The sequence below is a fragment of the Protobothrops mucrosquamatus genome, unplaced genomic scaffold (genome assembly GCF_001527695.2).
Source record: "Protobothrops mucrosquamatus isolate PMUCROS unplaced genomic scaffold, P.Mucros_1.0 scaffold2840, whole genome shotgun sequence".
Taxonomy (NCBI): Eukaryota; Metazoa; Chordata; class Lepidosauria; order Squamata; family Viperidae; genus Protobothrops; species Protobothrops mucrosquamatus.
Window position 1 is genome coordinate 74,999 of NW_015388872.1, and position 20,764 is coordinate 95,762.

Genomic DNA, 20,764 nt, shown 5'->3' on the forward strand with positions numbered 1-20,764 from the left:
GAGAGCATCATTCTGGAAGATTGTGTTCTTGCCTTCTCTTCTAGATACTTTACCTTTCAAGAACAATAGCCACCTTATGGCTTTATTAGATCTCTGCAGCTATTTTTTTTAGGTGCCCTTGTTTCTGGAATATGCTGCTTGCTTCTCTACTTCCATCTTTAAAAGTGGATTGTATGACATAGGGCAGTGATGGAGAACCTTTTAGAGACTGAGTACCCAAACTGCAACCCAAAACCCACTTATGCATCGTCGAGTGCCGGGTGGGTGTGGCCCATTGGGTGGGCGTGGCTGCGGTGGTAATGGCAGACTGGGTGGGACTAAAAAGTTTAATCAATCAATTCCAACTTTGCAAGATCTTTTTTTTTCCCGCGAGAAGTTGAAATTGAACCTTTTTTTTTTTTTGCACATGGCGGCGGAGGCCTAAAGTGAAAAGGTTTTATAAAACCCAACTGAAGGCCTAGGACTGGGGCAACGGCACGCATGCCCACAGAGAGGGCTCTGAGTGCCGCCTCTGGCACCCGTGCCATAGGTTCGCCACCACTGACATAGGGGATGCCATACAGCCCTACCATAGGGACTTGATGGCTTTTTTTAGTAGAGCAATATTAGAATATTATCATTAGGCAATTGACATTACAGAGATAAATCAGGAGGAAGCTGATGTTATTTTAGTTGACTGCCATAACCTCTATAACTCAAAGTGGTGGGTTTTTTTTCCTTCTTTACAAAAATCAAATGATCTCCTCTCCTCAATTATCTGCCGTTTTATAATTTGTAGCTGAGGTTTTTCCTGCATCTCAGGAATACTCTTTCTCTTAAGTAGAGACAACTGTATTGTAAAAAAAGATATCAGCCCACAGAAAGGAGGGGTTGCAGGAAGCATTTCAGAAGAGACCATCTCTCATTTTCTGGATAGTAAAAGGAAACCAAGTGAGAAATACTTTCAGACTTACAAAATTCCGTTAATGTTGCCTCGGCTGTTGAAGAAGTTGAAATTGACTGAACCTTTTTTTTTTTGCACATGGCGGCGGAGGCCTAAAGTGAAAAGGTTTTATAAAACCCAACTGAAGGCCTAGGACTGGGGCAATGGTGCGTGTGCCCACAGAGAGGGCTCTGAGTGCCGCTTCTGGCACCCGTGCCATAGGTTCACCACCACTGACATAGGGCAAGGCTATCCAAGATACCACTTATCTCCAATTGTTTCTGCCAGCCCAGTGTGTTCCAGCAGAGATGGGGTAGTTTGGGTCTCCTCCATTAAATATTGCCACCTTGTGGGACTTAGGAAGCGTGCTTTTCTATTGCAGCTCCTATCCTCTGGGACAGCAGCCCCCCCCCCCGAGTAAGGATGACATCCTCTGTTGTGGGGTTCCAGAAAACCTTGAAAACCTGGCTTTTGTCTCAAACCTGTTTTGTTTTATAGGTTTTGTTACCAGACCATTTTATTGATTGATTTTATTTGAATTGATTTTAAATAGTGTACATCATAAAACATAAAAAAATAATATACAATATATATATGGCCCCAAGTAAAACTGCTACTATAGATGTTAATACAACCAGGAAAAGGACCCTTAACATACTTGGGGCCCCAGGCCTGGGGACATAATTCTTCAAGGCCAACAAGGTCGGGTCATCCTGATATCTGGTGGGAAGGATATTCCAGCGGTCAGAGATAACAGTATAAAAGGCAAGTCTCCTGGTTCCCACCTTCTGACATTCCTTGGCTGATGCACTTGCAATGTGCCCAACCTGACTGACTGAATTGGACAGATAGAAATGACTGGTGGAAAATGGTCTCTTAAGACAATCCTGCCCCACGCCCTGAAGGAATTTAAAGGTAATAATCAGCACTTTGAATTGCATTCGGAAACACCCTGGCAACTAATGCAGCTCATGAAACAGTGATGTTACATATGTCAGATATCCGACAGCTTTTACTCTATGCAGCTGCATTCTGTATCAGCTGAAGCTTCTGAATATTCCTATAGGGCGGTCCCATATACACATTGCAGTAGTCTAGACAGAAGGACACAATGGTCCAATCCAGGAACAAACAAAGCTTCCCAATTCAAGTATGGATGCAACTGGCACACCATCCTAAAGTGTGCAAAGGCCTCCTACCATAACTGGCACCTGCTCTTCTAGCAAAGCCAGATTGCACATCAAATCTGTCTGGGGCAATGCGACCCCATCCAGGACTAGTGTGGAAAAAACTTGTTGCTGTAACAGCCCAATACCCAAAGCCACTCTATTTTGCTTGGGTTAAGATGAAACCCATTACACCATTCAGACCCTTACAGCCTCTAGGCACTAAGACAGGACATCCATGCCACTGTTCAGGCAGACCAGGATGGAGATATAAAGTTGGGTATTATTGGCATATTTGTGACGCTTCACCCATACTATCATTCATCTCACTAGCAGCATCACGTAGGTGTTAAATAGAGAAGCGTCTCACAAAATAGGTGTTGTGGGCTAGATCTTTTCCCTCCCATTCCATACTGAGTGGAACCAACTCTGAGGAAGGAGAACCAGCACAACACAGGGCCACCCATCCCCAACTCCTGAAACTAGCCTAGAAGGATAATATCAACAGTATTGAAGGTAACTGAGAGCTCAAGAACAGTGAGGATGGTCACACTACTTCCATTCCACTTTCCGCAGAAATCATCTAAGAGCACAATCAGGGCCATCTCACTCCCATAACCCAGTCTGAAACCTGGCTGAAAAGGGTCCAGATAATCTGCCTAGCATTCAGGGTCCTTTGCAGCTGCCATGTGATCACCTTCTTCACAACTTTCCCTAAAAAGGAGAGGTTGGAGACTGGATGAAAGCTGTCCAGATTTACTGGGTCAAGTAATGGTTTCTTCAGGAGAGGGCACACTACTGCCTCCTTAAGAGGAACCACCCCTTTCCTCAAGGAGTATTGATCATTGCCCAGACCCAATCATCTGTTCCCTCCTGGGCAGCTTTAACCAGTTAAAAGGGACATAGGTCTACAGAGGTGACTGAGCTAGCAGCTGCAAGAAACCCTGCCCACATCTTCAGGTGCAATGCAATCAAACTCTCCCCAGATAATCTTGCAAAACTTCACCCCTGTAATCTCCATGGGCATTGCCATAAAGCTCCACTAGAGTGAATATGAGCAATTTAATCTGCTCCAAAGCACCAGAAGGCAAGACAAGAAACAACGGATGGAAACTAATCAAGGAGAGAAGCAACCTGGAATTAAGGAGAAACTTCCTAACAGTGAGGACAAATAATCAGTGAAACAGCTTGCCTTCAGATGTTGTGGGTGCTTCATCTCTCGAGGTTTTAAGAAGAGGGACTGAGTCACCTAAATAGGGTTGCTGGGGAAATCTCTGTGAATTTATTAATGCATAGAAATAAACATGTTTTGCTGCCCTTACCACCATAAGATAGGCTCTGATAGCAGTTCCAGTTCATGTTCAATTGAATTCACTTCCCATCATTTGCCAGTGGCACTGTAGACATCTCTTAGCCTTCTTTAGCTCCCTCAGCTCCTCTGTATATCATGGAGATTGCTGGGAATCATGTGCACAGAGAGACCAATCAAGTGCAATCTGATCCAAGGCTATGGCCCCTCTCCCATTTCATGCAGCACCAAGGCTTTGATGAGAGCATGTAGCAGGTTTCCCAGAACAACCCCAAGCTGGGTCCATTAGTCATCTGGGGTGCGCCAATCTAACAGGTGTAGCCTCCTTGCAGAGGTATGTGCCAGACAATTGAAGGCTCACCAGGGATGGTCTGACCATGACAGGAGAAACCAATATCTTCCCCCAATTCAGGAGCATTCTGCCACTGATCTGACAGAAAAATTTGGTGAGGCATATGACCACCAATCTGTTGATTTAATGTTTCTTGCTGTTTTTGCGCCACCCAGAATCCACTGGAGTTAGGCAGCCAATACATTTACATGAATAAAATAAAATTTTTAAAAGAAATAGCTCATGCCTATGGATTTGCAGTGTGCGTGAGTGTGTGTGTGTGTGTGTGTGTTGGTGTTGTATGTGTGTATATGTCTGGAATTGATCTGTTGCCTTGTAGCACCTGCTTCAGCTTGCCTGAACTACAGACTCCCAAAGTTTTTGTTTCAGTTTATTTTTTGGATTAAGCCAAGACCCACATTAGGAGAGGTTTTCCCCTTCAGTCCTCTCCTGTTTCCCCAGATGGCTGGTGTGGAAAGAAAAAAGATTTATAGCAAAAGAGAAGGGGAGTGCCAGCAAGGAGACTTAACTTGCCAGTCGCTGTTCACCCACAGATGCAAGTTACCACAGAACAGAAGGACCTCACTGGAGGGGCTGGTTCGATCCCAAGGACACCTCTTCCCTCATTACAGATACATTTACCACTTTAGTGCCTAACTGTGTGTCTTTTCGGAGTTGTTTAAAATAAATGTATGGCATCTGTTGTTTCGTTCTTCCACCTCCGACTACTTATTTGGTGTCTCTTCTAAGTTATTGGCTCTTAGTATTTATACATGCACTGAGTAATCTCACTACGTTTCAAGTATTTCAATTCCTACAGTGCGTCAGTTTCCATGATTCCTTTGTACATTACCCAATTCATAGGAGCAACAATAGAAGACTATCATTGCTATATGTTTCATTGCTATCCATTGCTATATGTTTCAAGCATATACCGGTACATTTTCCTTAATAAGAGCCCATACCCAACTGCTGGGCCATATGGTAGCTGCAATTTAAATGTGTTTTGCCTTTATTTTAACCCTTACAGAAATGATATTTCCATTCTGCTTCTCTGGGCATAGGTGTAAAATAGCTCTTTTTTTGTAACAGTGACAGTGTTGGAAGGTACCTTGGAGGTCATCTAGTCCAGGGGTGTCCAACCCCTGGGCCATGATCTGTGCAAGTGGTGAGCGTATACAGCTCCACTTCTGCAAGTGACGCACATACACCTGCCGCTCACATGGAACCGTCCTGTCTCCCCCCTACCAGACCACCAAACTAGAAAGGTTGGGGACCGCTGATCTAGTCCAACCCCCTGTTCTCTCAGGAGACTATACTATTTCTGATAAATGGTTATCCAGTCTCTTCTTAAAAGCCTTATGTATGCAGACTGAGTAAAATGTTTTAACAAAAATATCATTTTATTTTGTTTTATTAATAGGAACCTTTTGGATAGAGATACATTTTCAAAATCTGATCCAAGTAAGTATTATTTTGGTATTCCCCTTTTGGAATAAGGCAGTGAAGAGATAATGCATAAATAATGTATATTATTTGCATAAATAATGTTCATTACAAAAGTATCATTTCAGATACCCCTTCCCTGAAATGCACTGTTGAATTGAGATTTTACTGTAGGAATTTAAAAACCAGATATTGATTGGCTGATTGAACACCAGGACCTATTTGAATGCAGTTTTGTGGTAGGCTGTGCTTAGAGATATGAAAGCTTGAAAAAGAAATTGTGGATATTTTATGTCTGTTTTACAAGGCCTATTTTGTTTACCAAAATTGATAAAGTAGGCTATGAAGTATTTTTTAATAAAGGAGAATATTTGTAGCTCAGGATTGACGTGAGGGGTCCTTGGTGCTCTCTGAGCTTGCTTGCTTTCTTGCAGATGTTTCATTACTCAAACTAGGTAACATCATCACTAGCACTGATGATGTTACCTAGTTTGGGTAATGAAACATCTGCAAGAAAACAAGCAAGCTCAGAGAGCACCAAGAAATGTTTTTTTTATTTTTAATATATAACAATCAAGATGTTAAAAATAGAGAAGCTTGTCAAGAGACAAATCTCAGTAGAAGCATGAATTCTATTACATTCAGCCTTAAAATTAATGTAGCCACTGTTTTCCATTTAAGTCTCTTTCCTTTACTGTTGTACAATAAAATATATTACATATATTTATTATATGTATACAATATAATATATTATATTTTTATAGTTAAAATGACACTTTTAAAAAGTGATGTAAGGGATTGGCAGTAGTTTTTATGGCTGACTGTAGTAGGCCATGTTTAGTGTGGAAGGGATAAAATAAAAAAGTAGACTAAGCCAAGATTATCATTCCCCCCTTTATGCCCCAGTGCAGTAGACAAGTGTTGAACTTTGAAATTTCTAAAATAAATCTATTTTCCGTGAAATCTGGGGAGGGGTCTTTGTTCTCTCTATGGGCTCTTCCTCGGGGGAGGCATACAGCCTGTGAATTGTATACTCAAGTGTCAAGTTAACAGGAATGGATAATTCTGGTAAATTTGAGTGTTTTTTAGTATACATTAAATTCTGACTCAGATGCCTATTTTTAAAAAATACAATTATCTGTATATATATATATAAATAAACAAATAAAACTACATACAAATATTCAAATCCCAGATATGAATTTCAGTTCATTAACTCTTAAATATAATTTGTGTTATGTAATTTTAACATCTGCCTAATATTATATCTTAAATATTAGTCTATAATGGAATGTTCATTTGCATACATTTTTTATATTGATTGTTTTTTCTTCTCTTCTGCAGTTTGTGTTTTGTACACCCAAGGGATGGGAAATAAAGAATGGAGAGAGGTAATGTTATATATAGTAGTTGAGTACTGTCATATAAAAGTAATATGTACTGGTGTGAGAATTCTTTGCTTTCCAAGAACTGGCAAGGACCAGCATAGCAAATGTATACACAAATACTTTATTACAACTTCCCCAATAACAGGATATTGCTTGGGGTTAACTCTACCCTTCTAGGTTTTGCAAGTTGTTGTTGCCGCCATGTAAATGTCTTGAATCCTTTATACTCAGTCTCTAACACTCAGTTCAAACAAAAGACTCAAAATCTATTAAGTAGCATACAATCTTTTTTCTTTTTCCAAATGTTCTTGCACTAGTTGCAATGAGTTGTGGTCCTTTTCTAGTTGTTACCAAGTCCAGGCAAAACTCCAAGCAGGACTCCCTCCAGGATATGTTGTTCACCGCAGTTTGTGGTCCTGGCAGTTGACTTGTTGTTTGAAATAGCTGCCAATAGAACATAGAATCATAGAGCTGGATGGGACCTTGAAGGTCTTCTAGTCAAATCTGAGCAGGAAGGCAGGAGAATGGCTATGCCGGTTGTCCAGTCTATTATTGAAAACCTCCACAACTCCAGGAGGCAAGCTCTTTCATTGGTAATTGCTCTCATTGTCAGGAAATTTCTCCTTAGTTCTAAGCTATATCTCTCTTTAAGCTTCCACCAATTACTTCTTGTCCTGCACTCTGGAAGACTATCATACCCAGTATTTCTCTTTGTTAAATTAGACACACTGCTGGCTCATATTTAAGTGGTAGTCCATTAGGACACCTAGATCTCTTTCACATTTACTACTTCTGAACCAGGTACCACCTATTCTGTACCTGTGCATTTGGTTTTTCCTGCCTAAGTGCAGGACCTTACTTTTCTCACTACTGAACTGCATCTTGTTGGATAGCGCCCAGTGCTCAAGTCTGTCAAGATCCTTCTGAATCTTGAGTCTATCTTCCAAAGTATTAGGTGTTCCCCCCAGCTTGGTGTCGTCTGCAAATTTGGTACATTCTCCTTCTAGATCAGTGGTTCTCAACCTGTGGGTCGGGACCCCATTTGGGGTCGATTGACCATTTCACGGGGGTCGCCAAGCAAGGCTGTCCGCCATTTTTTTTGTCCTCCATTTTTTTTGTCCGCCATTTTTTTCCCCTTTTCCGGCGGGTGCCTTACCTCCCTTGGGCTGGGCCAGCTGGTGGTCGGCCTGCTCCGTCTCTGCCGCTTGCCAGCTACGCCTCGGCCGGCGCAGGGGGCAGAACCACGCATGCGTGGCGCTCCCGGGCAGGGAAAGTCCTCGACGTACGACCGGTTGGGTAGTCCTCGACTTACGACCGGTTTAGTCCTCGACTTACGACCGGTTTAGTCCTCGACTTACGACCGGTTGGGGTCGCGGCATTAAAAAGGTTGAGAACCACTGTTCTAGATCATTCATGAAGATGTTAAAGAGTACTGAGCCCTGTTTGCAATTCCTTTCCTCCTACATCCCTTTTTTTCTATTCTACCTTAGCATTTGCATTTGTAAGCTAAGAGCGGGGGGGGGCGAGGGTCAGTCTGCTTCTGGATGTTGGCAAGTCCTTGAAAATGCCAGGGTGTGGCTCAGTTATCATAGGCAGCTGGAACACTAGCTTGCAGGCTTGTGAGATAGTTGTGAGGGAATGTATGACTGCATGAGGGAAGTGAAGGTGGGAAACATTTCTGCCTGGCTGCAAAGCACAGATCACAGCCATTCCCTCACAACTGGCTCTATTTATATATCATGCAGCACAAGATTTGAGCATGAGGTTGAAGGCTGGAAAAAGTTTAGTATTGTACAGGTTACCCTATCTTCAGATGCACTTGCCCAGGAGATGCGAAAGATGTTCTTCTGGCACACCATGCCTAGAAACGTCTTTGGACAATTTTGGCAGGGTCACCAGTTGTGCCTAGAAGCTTCAGAATGCAACTACTTGCTGACAGGAAATATCCGGTTAAGTTGAATAACACCTATTCTATTAAATGCTGAACTGATTACTGATAGGTTTCTGGGACTAATTCATAGTATTAAATATTTGCTGTAGAGGATTTGGGCCTTGGCTCTCCAGAAGGTAGAAATTTCCTGTGATGCCTGGGAAGCAATGCTATAGGTGTGAACCCCTAGAAAGATCAGAGAGTAGGAACCTATAAAATAACATTCTCTGTAACATTATTTTAGATCACCTCTCTCCATAAGGTTAGACTGGCCTCACACTTTTAGCCTTTAGAAATAATCTATTCCATTGGGCTTTGGGGGATGGAATTGGAAGACAACATTGGTCTTAATAGATTTATTTTGAAAAATGTTTGGATATTAAGGATATTATAAATATATATTATTGTAAGCTGTCTAGATTCCCTTGAACTGGTGGTATACAAATAATTGTAAATAAATAAATAATGAAATATGTGTTGCAATGTAATAATTTACCTACTTGTGTCCATTGTTTGGAGGAAAATATGAAAGGCCAGGATTTACACTGTGATATCTTAAGGTGATTTTCATCATTTTCACATCATCATGATAAAAAGGTGACAGACTGGGATAAATGACTTCTTAATGAAATCTGAATATTTAGCAAAAGCATAATTTGAAGCAAATTGGACAACAACTTTTTCTTATTAGACCCCTTTGCAGTCATTTTTGGATTTAAGTAGAAGAATAATATTAACCTATTACATAGATCAGATAAATATTTGGGAATAGGTTCTGAGAATACTTATTTCTGTAAGGATTGAAAGTTTCTCTACTAGTACATTTTAATTAAAGTCTCTCATTTTCTCTTTTATCTCCTTTAAACTGGCCCATGATTTGTTCATATATATTCATATTTTTATTTGGTATTTTTACTTGAGGTGTACATGTACAGAAAGATAATTATATACTGATGCACTTTCTTTAAAATATTATTTTATAGTTTGGAAGAACAGAAGTAATTGACAACACTTTGAACCCAGATTTCGTAAGAAAATTTATAATGGATTACTTTTTTGAGGAGAGACAGAACCTGCGATTTGATTTGTAAGTTTACTAATAAACTTGGATTTTGATAATATAAGTGTATTCATTATCAGAATAGTACAGATACCGGGACTATTTTGTCAGTAAACTACTTGTATTAGATAAGTCATATTTTATTATAGCAGTTTAAATTGTAATAAATTGCTGAACTGATTTTTAAAAATATAATCTGCAGTAAAAAAATATTTTCTAAAATCCTAGTTTTCACTATTTTGTAGTATATTTCCAGGTTAAGACAGTGTGAAAACTGTCCTGTGCTGCAGGCAAGTCAAGATGTATCAATTTATCAGAAATAACAGCAGAAATTATTTCTTATGTATCTCACAAAAATGTAGCAGGTAATATATGAAACCATATTACCACAATCTGTTGTTTCTTTTGCCAAAAGATAAAGACAATTTAAGTGATAAGAGTCAGAAATGAACTCTATGCTCTTACTATGCAATGTTTGCACAGGTTTGTAGAATTAAACTCAAAAACATTACCAGTATCTTTTTGTTTTATAAAATCAGTTTTGGCAGAGTATATTTCCCAAATTGAAAAATAGAATACAATACCACAAAATATTTTTCTTGTTAAATAAGTTATAAATAAGACTTGGAGTTTCTGATTCTAACTTTGTATGAGAAGCTTAGTTTAAATGTTCAAAAGCCCATCCAGTTTTTGTTATCTTTTTTAATGCATTTCCAGTGGGCTTTGTACTAAAGTTGTGAAGCAATACTTAAATAGATACTATAATCTTAGCAGAGTACAAATCAGAAAACAAACAAGATTTCATAATTATATCTTTTGTGTTCTGCCAAATGCACTGGAATGCCAGTTAGAATCAGGGATTTCCACTTACTTCCTATTTGTGTTATGCATGTTGTTTATCGCTTTTTGTTTGTTGGCTGGTTTTCCGTTTTGGAGATACATAATTGATTTAACCACTGGATGCAAGGTTAAGTTAAAACTGGAAAGCAGGTTTCACACATAGTAGGTTATCTTATTAATTGTCTCTCTTACTATATACTGTAACTTTAGGATGCAAGTACCTGCAAACTCCAGTATGTCCTTAAATATTTTTGCTTTAAAATATTAGAGTGAATAAAGTGAATATATCTTTTCTTTATAGGTATGATGTTGATTCTAAGAGTCCAAACCTTTCAAAGCATGTAAGTGTGTTAATTTACAAATTTATCCATATAGTATTTTTTGTTAATTGGGAATCTGGGAGCCAGTTGGGTATAGTGATTAAGGCACAGACTAGAAATTAGTCTCAACTTAGGCACAAAGGTATCTGGGTGATTTTGAGTCAATCATCCTCTCAGTTATAGGAAGAAGGCAGTTGCAAACCACTTCCAAAAATACTGCCAAGAAAACTTGCCCAGGCAGCCTCCAGGAGTCAATACTGGCTTAAACAATGAAAAAATGTGGGAGGAGAATCTGGTTCATCACATGGGAACATCATATTGATTTACACAAAATTAGCATTTTGAATTAATTTCTAAGCCTGGGGCTCTGGAGTTTACTGAGGGAATCTGAGGTCCCCTTGGAAAACAAAATATTTATATTCTATCAAACTGGAATGAAATTCACAAGAAAGATTATGAGGTAGGGATGAAGTGAGATGTTGGAGCAGGTATTAGTTTAAAGCAGACATGTCAAACACAAGGCCCGGGGGCCGGATGTGGCCTGCGAAGTGGCTTCATGTGGCCCGCGAAGCCATCCTGGAAACAGTGAGGGAACGGCCTCCACTGCCTTGGCCCTGGCAAAATGTACAATTTTGTGGTGCCATCTATGCTGAAACGTATTCAGTCTTAGCTCCACAAGGCCGTCTAGAAACAGCGAGGAACCAGCCCCTGCTGCGTTGCCCCCGTCCCCTGGGTGCATGCTGGGGAGGTGTCACCCTTTGTGAGGAATGAAGAAATCAACCATGCCTTGGTGCTTGCCCCGATCCCACCCCCTTCTGCCAGAGACCCTCAGATCTGTCCCACTCCTGCCCAGGCCCCCACAGGCACCCTTGACGCGAACGATATAGAGCTGGCCATGCCCACCCAGGAGGCCACACCCACTCTATCCACACCCACTAGTAGGCTGCACCCACCTTGGCTACACCCACCCGGCCCCCCGAGGGCAACCACAATGCTGATGCGGCCCTCAATGAAATTGAGTTTGACACCCCTGGTTTAAAGCTTGCCACTTTATGTGTCTTTAAAAAGTATATGAACCTTTTTTGTTTTCAGATAAAATGTGGTAATGTGTTCCATTCAAATTAGTAATATCTGTAGCAAATTTTATGTACATAGTTGGAAGGTACTGAGAACAGTGAGTATGTACATTGACTCTTGATTTACCCATGCTCATTCTGTACTCATAAACTACAATTCTTGCATCCAGAAATAATTTGTTTTATTCATTTATTTATTAAATTTATATGCCACTCACCTCACTTTTAAAGTGACCTTGAGTGGCTTAATTTAATTATTCCTAATTATGAATTTATAACTAAATTGTTCATAAGTATTGCGTTTCTTGTGCTGATAAATGTAGCGAATGTGGATGGAATACTGCAGATGGAACAATGTCTAAGCTCCATAACTTTGTGCGGTTTTTCAGGATTTCTTGGGACAAGTGTTCTGTACACTAGGAGAAATCGTTGGGTCACAAGGAAGCAGATTAGAAAAGCCAGTTATGTAAGTACATTTTTAAAGATACAGATTTAGTAGTGCTATGTTGTTACAAGCCCGGTGTTGTTTTCATAACATTTTCATAATGTTTACTTGTTTTCATAATGTTGATCTGAAACTGATAGAAGAGAATATTTGTAGCTCAAATTGAATTGTGGGGTGCTCGGTGCTCTCTGAACCTGGTGGTTTTCTTGCAGATGTTTTATTACCAAACTAGGCAACATCATCAGCACTGAAAACAGCCAAGCTCAGGGAGCACTAAGGACTCCACTGATCTGAAATTACAGGTAATAATTATATCCCAACAAAGTCGTTGTTTGAGATAGTTGTTTTCTCACTCAAACAGAGGGGACTTTTTCATTTCAAATCCTGTAGGTATAGAATTCCCTTCCAATTCCCTTTCCTGTCCGATGAAATTTAATTGTTGACTTGGTTTTGAATGTATGATACCTTTGTCTTGATTTTTAAAATTGCATTGTAAAATATAGCTGCCTAAAATACAGTTACATGAAGAATTTAAGTATCTAAAATAAATTCAAACATTTAAAAATATTTTCTTTTTGTCATATGTTACATAAATAAAACATTATATAAATGTATATAATGTCAAAAAAATCAGAAACTAGAGTACTTCTCCCTAGATAAAGATACATTCCTATTGCTGTGAAATAAATGTTTTAAATAAGTCCATGAATAGTAAAAGTAAGTTATCTGTTTGGCAGATTGAAACTTCCTTGGTGGAACCTGGTTGCCAAAGTAAAAATGGCTGATCTAAGTAGGCTAAAGAAGTGTGTATTTGTTGGTGGAGGGAGACTAGCTGCTGCTTTCATTTGGAATGATTATGTATTGTTGCATACATATGCTTTGATGTGACATTATATATTGCTATGGGACTGTGTGTGATACCTTTATTTATTTATTACACTTATATGCTGCCCATCTCATTCTGCAAAGCGACTCTGGTACATATTGCTGCTTATAGTTTATAGACATTTATTGTGGCTGGATATCTTTTCAAGTGCTGTACAGGTAGTCCTCATTTAGTGACTGACTCATTTGGTGACCAATAGAATGGTACTCAGAAAGCAACTTTGCAACCAGACCTCGTACTTATAATCTTTGCAAGTCTGTAGAGCAAAGAAGAGCTGAAGCACAGGTAGTCCTTTTGTACAGTGGCAATGAATGAACGGAGTTTCAACCTATGCCCAAAAATACAGCCTTTGCAACAGCCCCATGGTCATGTGATTAAAATTTGGGCCCTTGGCATTTGTGCCCCACTGAATCATGCTGCAATTCCTGCCACTTACTTATCTCTGCCCATCTCAGCCATTCACCAGCATGCATAAAGTTACGATGGATCTGGAGGCCTCGGCCTGCTCACTGGCTATTTCTCCCTACCTCATCAGGCCCTCTCCCCACACTACCATGCCCTGGGCCTCTCCCATCCAATCATGCCCGGCTCCACTTATCTTTGCCTTTTTCTGCAGCTGTGGATAGGCAGGCTCCACCAATGCAAGGCATATCTATAAAGCTAGTATTTGGGATCTTTGTGAAGGCTAGAAGACACTTTCTACTCTACTTTTCTAGCCTTCAAAGAGATCATGTTCACTAGGTTTCTAGCTGCACCTCCCATTGGCTGTGTGCACCTGTTAGTAGCTGCAGAAAATGGCAAATGTAATTGGACCTGGATATGGTGGGATGAGTAGAACACAAGGGTCTCCTGGCCTGAAGAGATTTCTGCATACTGGTGGGTCCCGTAGCCAGCCAAGGCCTCCCAGCCCATGGCAAGTTTCCACATATCAGTAAGCACTGGGCTTCCCAGGGTCTCTCTTACCTCCTGAGGCACTCCTGCATGATGACCACAACTGGGAGAGCTTAATGACCGCAACTGGGAGAGCTAGGATTGAGGTTGTTGAATGAAGTCACAGTGTTTCATTTAACAACCACTTCACTCAACAACTGAGATTCCTATCCCAATTGTAGTCATAAGCAGCCACTTAATGACTTGGCAGTCCCAATTATGGTTGCTAAACAAAGACTATCTGTACTGTTATGCCAATCTTAATGCTTATATGTACTGGGCCCCTTGCATGTTGTCAGCATATAGGAAGTCTTTGCTGACTATCTGTATTTGTGTTTACTGCATTCCTGCACATCTTTATTTCCTATGCCAGTGGTGGCGAACCTATGGCACGGGTGCCAGAGGCGGCACTCAGAGCCCTCTCTGTGGGCACGTGTGCCGTCGCCCCAGTCCTAGGCTTTCAGCTGGGTTTTATAAAACCTTTTCACTTTAGGCCTCCGCCGCCATGTGTAAAAAAAAAAAAGGTTCAATCAGTCAATTTCAACTTCTCGCGGGAAAAAAAAAGATCTTGCAAAGTTGGAATTGATTGATTGAACTTTTTAGGCCAGCCAGTCTGCCATTACCACCGCAGCCACGCCCACCCAGTGGGCCACACCCACCCAGCACCCGACGATGTATAAGTGGGTTTTGGGTTGCAGTTTGGGCACTCGGTCTCTAAAAGGTTCGCCATCACTGTCCTATGCTATAGTGCTGTTTTTATGCAGTATGTTTTCATATGTTGCAGTATTTATATATACAACTTATACACAATATACATAATCATGTCTCAGTGTCATTTTCCCTTGTTTACTGCCGCATCATAATCTTAATCTTAATTCCCTGGGCATGCTCCTAAGTGTTGCTTTGTATATTTTCATGGGATGTTCTTTGTTTTATTGTTCTTGCTTTCTTTGCTTGTTGCATGCTTTTGGATATGTCTGAAAGAAGGATTGGACTGAGTAGCCTGACTTTGTGTTCATTTCCAGTTTTTGGTTTGATCCATTTTGTGCTGCTTACATCGTTTCTGAGATCACTGCTATATTCAGTTGCTTTGTAGCCTTTAAAGTAATAGATTATGTGGTAGAGTTATTGAAAATCTCTTCTCAGCCTTAACTTCCCATCATTGAAACAAACAAAAAAAGTGGTCTTGAATTACGTTTTAAGCTATTGGACAAATTATGGATATAAAGAAGTAGTCAAAGATTTTTTTAAAAAAACACGTATATTATTAGACATTCAATGGGGAATATTGGGCATTTATTTATCTATTTATTTGGAAAGTAACAGAGGCTGATAAATATAGCGAGTCAGGCAGTTCGGCCATCATAGTAAAAGAAAAGTATTCTTCCTTCCCTGTAGTCCTATAAGACCTTATTGATTTATTGGCTTTCCCTAAAGGTTGCATTGTTGTAAGGTGTTCTGGGGAATGTGAAGTTAATAACATTAGTACATTTTTCTATCACTGCACAAAACTGTCCAATAGAAGTTTACCCAGTAGCTATTTTATTATAGATAATGTATTATACAGGGGGGCAGTGGCTCAGCAAGTAAGACGTTGAACTTGGTGGGTGGAAAGCCGGCAGCCCAGGTTTGAGACCTGAGTGCCATCCAACACCTACCAACTTATCAGTAGATAAATAGATACCACGTTGGTGGAAGGTAATAGCACTCTGTGACATCATGCTGGCCACATGACTGTAGAAGTGTCTTTGGATAGTGCTGGCTCAATGGCCTTGAAACAGAGATGAGAATCAGCCCCTATAGTCAGCAGTGACTAATGGAGTAAAATCTGTAGGGACTTCTTTATCTTTATTTTTAATGTATCATACATTTGCTATAAGGATGTGTTATGGTTGTTAAGGCAGAGATCCCCAACCTTTTGGGCACCAGGGACCGGTTCCATGGAGAGAGGTTTTTCCACAGACCGGGGGGGGGTGTGCATGGTTTTGTGTGCTGCCTGCATCCCACGAATGGGGCTTTGCTTGTTTGTGTGGACTGGTTGCTGGCATGCCACAGACCGGTACTGGTTCACGGATTGGGCCTTGGAAACCCCTGTGTTAAGGTACTCACATCTAGTCTGATTAAGTGCATTACTATAAATTATTTATATATTTGCAGTCTTCCCTAATTGAAGAACATTTTCTCTTACTCTGCTTTATATAAGCAGGAAAGATTGTTTTATGTAATCACACTATCATTGCTATAGTTTTTTTTTAATTTTTAACTTTTCTTTCATAGTAACTTAAATGTGTTTTTGTATTGACACGTAGAGTGTGTCTTCCTAAATGTAATAAATAAATAAACAAAGCACTTGTGATACATTAAGCGTAGTATGAGTGCTGTGATTATTCAACCTACATCCTCCCACTTTTTAAAAATTAGTTATGTTGGTTTTTTTAAGAAAAAGAAATCAAGAAAGTCTTCACTTTAAAGAAAAGGCACTTTGTGCCCCAGAAAGCAGAAAAATGGTAAATTGACACCCACTATTTCTGTGCCATGTAAGGCATGGACCTACCCTACTAAGTTTGCTTGCAACTTCTCTGTGAGCCTATCTTAGTTGATTAGCTCCAAATATTTGAAGCATGGGAAAAATTTAAATTCAAGAATTGTAGGTCAGTAGTACATTATCTTTCTTTTTTTCTTTCCTGTCCTTTCAACTAGGGAAAAAGTACATATGTTAGTACTATTGAACTGTATATGAAAGAGCAAAGAAGTCTGATAAAAATCACCTAATGTTCTATTTGTTTGGAAACTTTCTTTACATTTATATTTCAGTTACTTATATGATTTTTTTTTTTACAGAGGAATTCCTGGGAAAAAATGTGGCACAATAATACTGACAGCAGAGGAACTGAACTGTTGCCGGGTAAATTAATAATTTTGGTTCACTGTGTGGCATTGCCAGTCATTATCTGTCAGCTCAACCTTACATCACAGGATTGTTGTAGGGAAAAATAGAAGGGAGGCACGTGGTACACAGTGCCTTGAGCTAATGGATGAAAGGTAGAGAGGGAAGGAAGAAACTAAGGAAAGTGTTTTCTAATAGTTAACTGGAATTAATAAAAACACTTTCACCTTTGACTATAATTCTTTGCAATAGCAACCAATTCCCTAAAAAGATAATGGCTCTCTAAAGTTGAAAAGATTCACTAAGACCAGAAAAATAAAATAAAAAGTTCAGATCTTAGCCCCATCATGCTCTGATTAGATGTATCCTAGGAGCACTGTTTGGTGCTTTTCACTTTTAATCTTTACATTGGAAGCATCCACAAACCAAAAGAAGCTTCTTCTGAATATCAGCATTATTTTCTAGATGACTGCTGAATTACAATTCTGTTTCATTGCATTACGAGCTGCTGCAAATCCACAGTATTGCATCAGGATTGGAAAAGCAGAAGTCACCTGTTAATCCGAAATTATCCAGCCAATGGTGCCAAAAAGAAATATATTTATCCAGCTCACAAAAGAGAGAGCGGGAGAGAGAGCACTCACTGCCTCTTTGGGGGAATAGTTTTGGTGATGCCTTCACCAGACACCTCAGTGTGGGTGGAACAATAGATCCTCTAGCAGTGGCAGCAGTAATGGTAGCATGGCCTCTGGCTACTTCAGTGAAGGAGGTTGCTGACCTCGGATGCTTTTCTCAATTTGGAATTATCTTAGGGCAGTGATGGCGAACCTATGGCACGCGTGCCAGAGGCGGCACTCAGAGCCCTCTCTGTGGGAACGCACGCACACCGTCGCCCCAGCCCTGCCACCCCCCCGTGACCCCCTCCTTACCAGCAGCTTCCCTGGAGGAGAGTCACCCCGGGCACAGCCTGCACAGAGCAGCGCAGCCAAGGACATGGCAGCCGGGCAGTGAGGACAAGACTCCGCCCTCGCACCCCATCGCATGCAGATGATGCTGTGGGGCGTGGACAGAGGGCGTAGCCGCCTTGACGCTGCTGGGCCGCCTGGGCGATCTGTGGTGGGCCGTGGAGGCGGTGGGTGGCCCTGCGGGCAGAAGAGGCGGAGGCAGGGCAGGGGCAAGGCGGTTTTGGGGCACTCGGTCTCTAAAAGGTTCGCCATCACTGTCTTAGGGCATGTAGCAACATTTCACTCCATATCAAAACACACTGATGTTTTCGTTCAACAATCTTTATTTCTGAGAATGAACAGGGAATATCATGATTCAATTTGTTATCTGCCCAGCTACTCAAAAGAGAGTTCAGAAATTCACTCTTGCCCCCCTTGAGCTGCGATAGATCCTGCAGTAACCACTGAGTCTGATATGTCTATTTTTCCATATCACTTGTAACTTTTCCCTCTTGCTGCTACCTTTTTGTAATTTTTCTGCTACGAATTTTATTGTAATTAGTATATGCTCTTAACATCTATTTCCATTCTTAGATGATACCACAGGAGGGCCAGATAAAAACTGAAAAAATAAAATGATATTCTCTGATATGGTAAAATGAGTATAATGGTATATATATAACTGGCAGAAAGGAAAGAAATCATTTCTCCTAATTCGTAGTTTGGTAATGAAAATAGTGACCCTGGGCTTAAAAATGTATGATACTGTTCCATCCTAGTAATAAAAATCCCGGCAACTAATAAATGTTTTAAAGAACTTTTTTTTTTATTAGCTTTATTCTTCATTTTAACTTTATTCTAAGTTATTAGTAAATTAAAAATTAAATTGTGCTTATCATTCTTTATGTAAATCATCCTCCACATGATTTATGAATTAATCTTTCTATTATCCTTTTTTTTTTAGGAAGCTGTTTTGATGCAATTTTGTGCAAACAAATTAGACAAGAAAGATTTTTTTGGGAAATCTGATCCCTTCCTGGTATTTTTTCGTAGCAATGAAGATGGCAGGTAGATGTTCTCATTCGTTCTGCTAAATATTCAGTCTTAGAAGCTTTAATAGTGATTACTGGATTCTCTTTGTGGTCTATGAAAATTTCTCTTTACTTTCATAGTGTTATTAGCTTTTCTTTATGGATCAATATCCCTCTAAATTATCTCTGTAAAAAACGGTAGTATCAATAAGAGAGATCTAGGTATTCCAGTGGGCCAGCCAATGCAGTCCTGAGCTGCATCAATAGAGGGATAGCATCAAAATCATGAGAAGTTATAATACCATTTTATACTGCACTGTTAAGGCCACACTTGGAATACTGTGTCCAGTTCTGGTTATAACAACATTAAAAAAAGAGGCTAAGACTCTAGAAAGCTTACAGAGAAGAGCAATAAAGATAATAAAGAGGCTAGAGGCTATATCATATAACGGTTGAGGGAGCTAGTATGTCTCTAGCCAATAAAAGAGAAGGATTAGGGGGGGACATGATAACTGTCTTCTAGTACTTGAGGGACTGTCATAAAGAAGAGGGGATTGGTTTATTTAATAAAGCACTAGAGAACAGAACAAAAAGTAATGGGTAGAATCTTGTTAAAGAGAGATCCAACCTAGAAGTAAGGAGAAATATTTTGAGAGAACAATTAATCAATGGAACCGCTTTCTTCTGGAGTTGTGAGTGGTCTATCACTGGAGATTTTCAAAAATAGACTGGACAACCATTTGACAGGAATGGTATAGGACAGGGGTAGGCAACCTTGGCTCTTTTATGACTCGTGGACTTCAACTCCCAGAATTCCTGAGCCAGCCATGCTGAGGGGAAAGGGAGAGGTTTCCAGGCTGAGTCGTGCTGGCTCAGGAATTCTGGGAGTTGAAGTCCACGAGTCATAAAAGAGCCAAGGTTGCCTACCCCTGGTATAGGATCTCTTGCCATGGGCAGGGGGTTGGATTAGAAGATCCCTGAGGTCATTTCCAACCTTCCGACAATTCTGTGTTCTATGTAATTTAAACATGTTGATTATGAAAGAATATGTAATTCCCCAGTGATAAGTTGTGATGTTAAGTAAAGGGAACAGTTATTACTAGATACCATCTCCAAAGCTATAAAAACCTTTCAATAGTTACCACAAATCTTATCCCCTGCTTTGCTTGCTTTGACTTCTGTCATATTTATCTTCTGCACCGATCGTGGTTTTTTAATTTACAAATGTTCATTCAAACTATGGGACATCGCATTTTTCAGAGTTTGTTCTCTGATGGCAGGCACTGAATAAATACAAAGTAAAATAAATATTTTGTTTGTTTTAGTTTCACAATCTGCCATAAGACAGAAGTTATAAAGAACACTTTAAATCCAGTATGGCAGGCATTCAAGTTATCGATCAGAGCACTTTGTAATGGAGATTATGACAGGTAAGTGAAGCCATTTTTGTTTAAATGTTTCAAAATGCTTATAAGATCATTCATTTTACTTGAATCCTTGTAAAAACTTTTAAAAATCCTTTTATAAATTTAGAATTCATAATAAATATTAATATTTTATTACTTGTTAAATTAAACATGAATACCTGACAACGCAATCTGATGTACATGTTTACTTAGATGTAAAACTAATAATCCATAATAATAATAATAATTCATAAGACTACAGCCTAAATGAAATATATATCATTGTTAGTATAACAATAGATGCTACTCTTTCCACAGATGATTGACAAGCAGATAAAAATCAAAATATCAGGAAACAAGAAGTTACTGCTGCTAGTACACTAAGATATTAATTACTGCTCTGTAATATTAAAAAGTAAACATTAATGATTATGCTTTCCTCAGGCC

At 39.7% G+C, this 20,764-nt stretch overlaps 1 protein-coding gene across 1 annotated transcript in view; it reads left to right on the forward strand.

Annotated features, from left to right (window-relative positions):
- LOC107296505 (copine-8) overlaps positions 1–20,764 on the forward strand; it is a 64,450-nt gene that overhangs the window by 18,968 nt on the left and 24,718 nt on the right. Inside the window, exons 2-9 of the mRNA XM_015825859.1 lie at positions 5,152–5,192; positions 6,519–6,565; positions 9,476–9,579; positions 10,694–10,733; positions 12,178–12,254; positions 16,891–16,954; positions 18,845–18,948; positions 20,237–20,341. Coding sequence (XP_015681345.1) covers positions 5,152–5,192; positions 6,519–6,565; positions 9,476–9,579; positions 10,694–10,733; positions 12,178–12,254; positions 16,891–16,954; positions 18,845–18,948; positions 20,237–20,341 — 582 coding nt within the window. The remainder of the gene's footprint in view (positions 1–5,151; positions 5,193–6,518; positions 6,566–9,475; positions 9,580–10,693; positions 10,734–12,177; positions 12,255–16,890; positions 16,955–18,844; positions 18,949–20,236; positions 20,342–20,764) is intronic.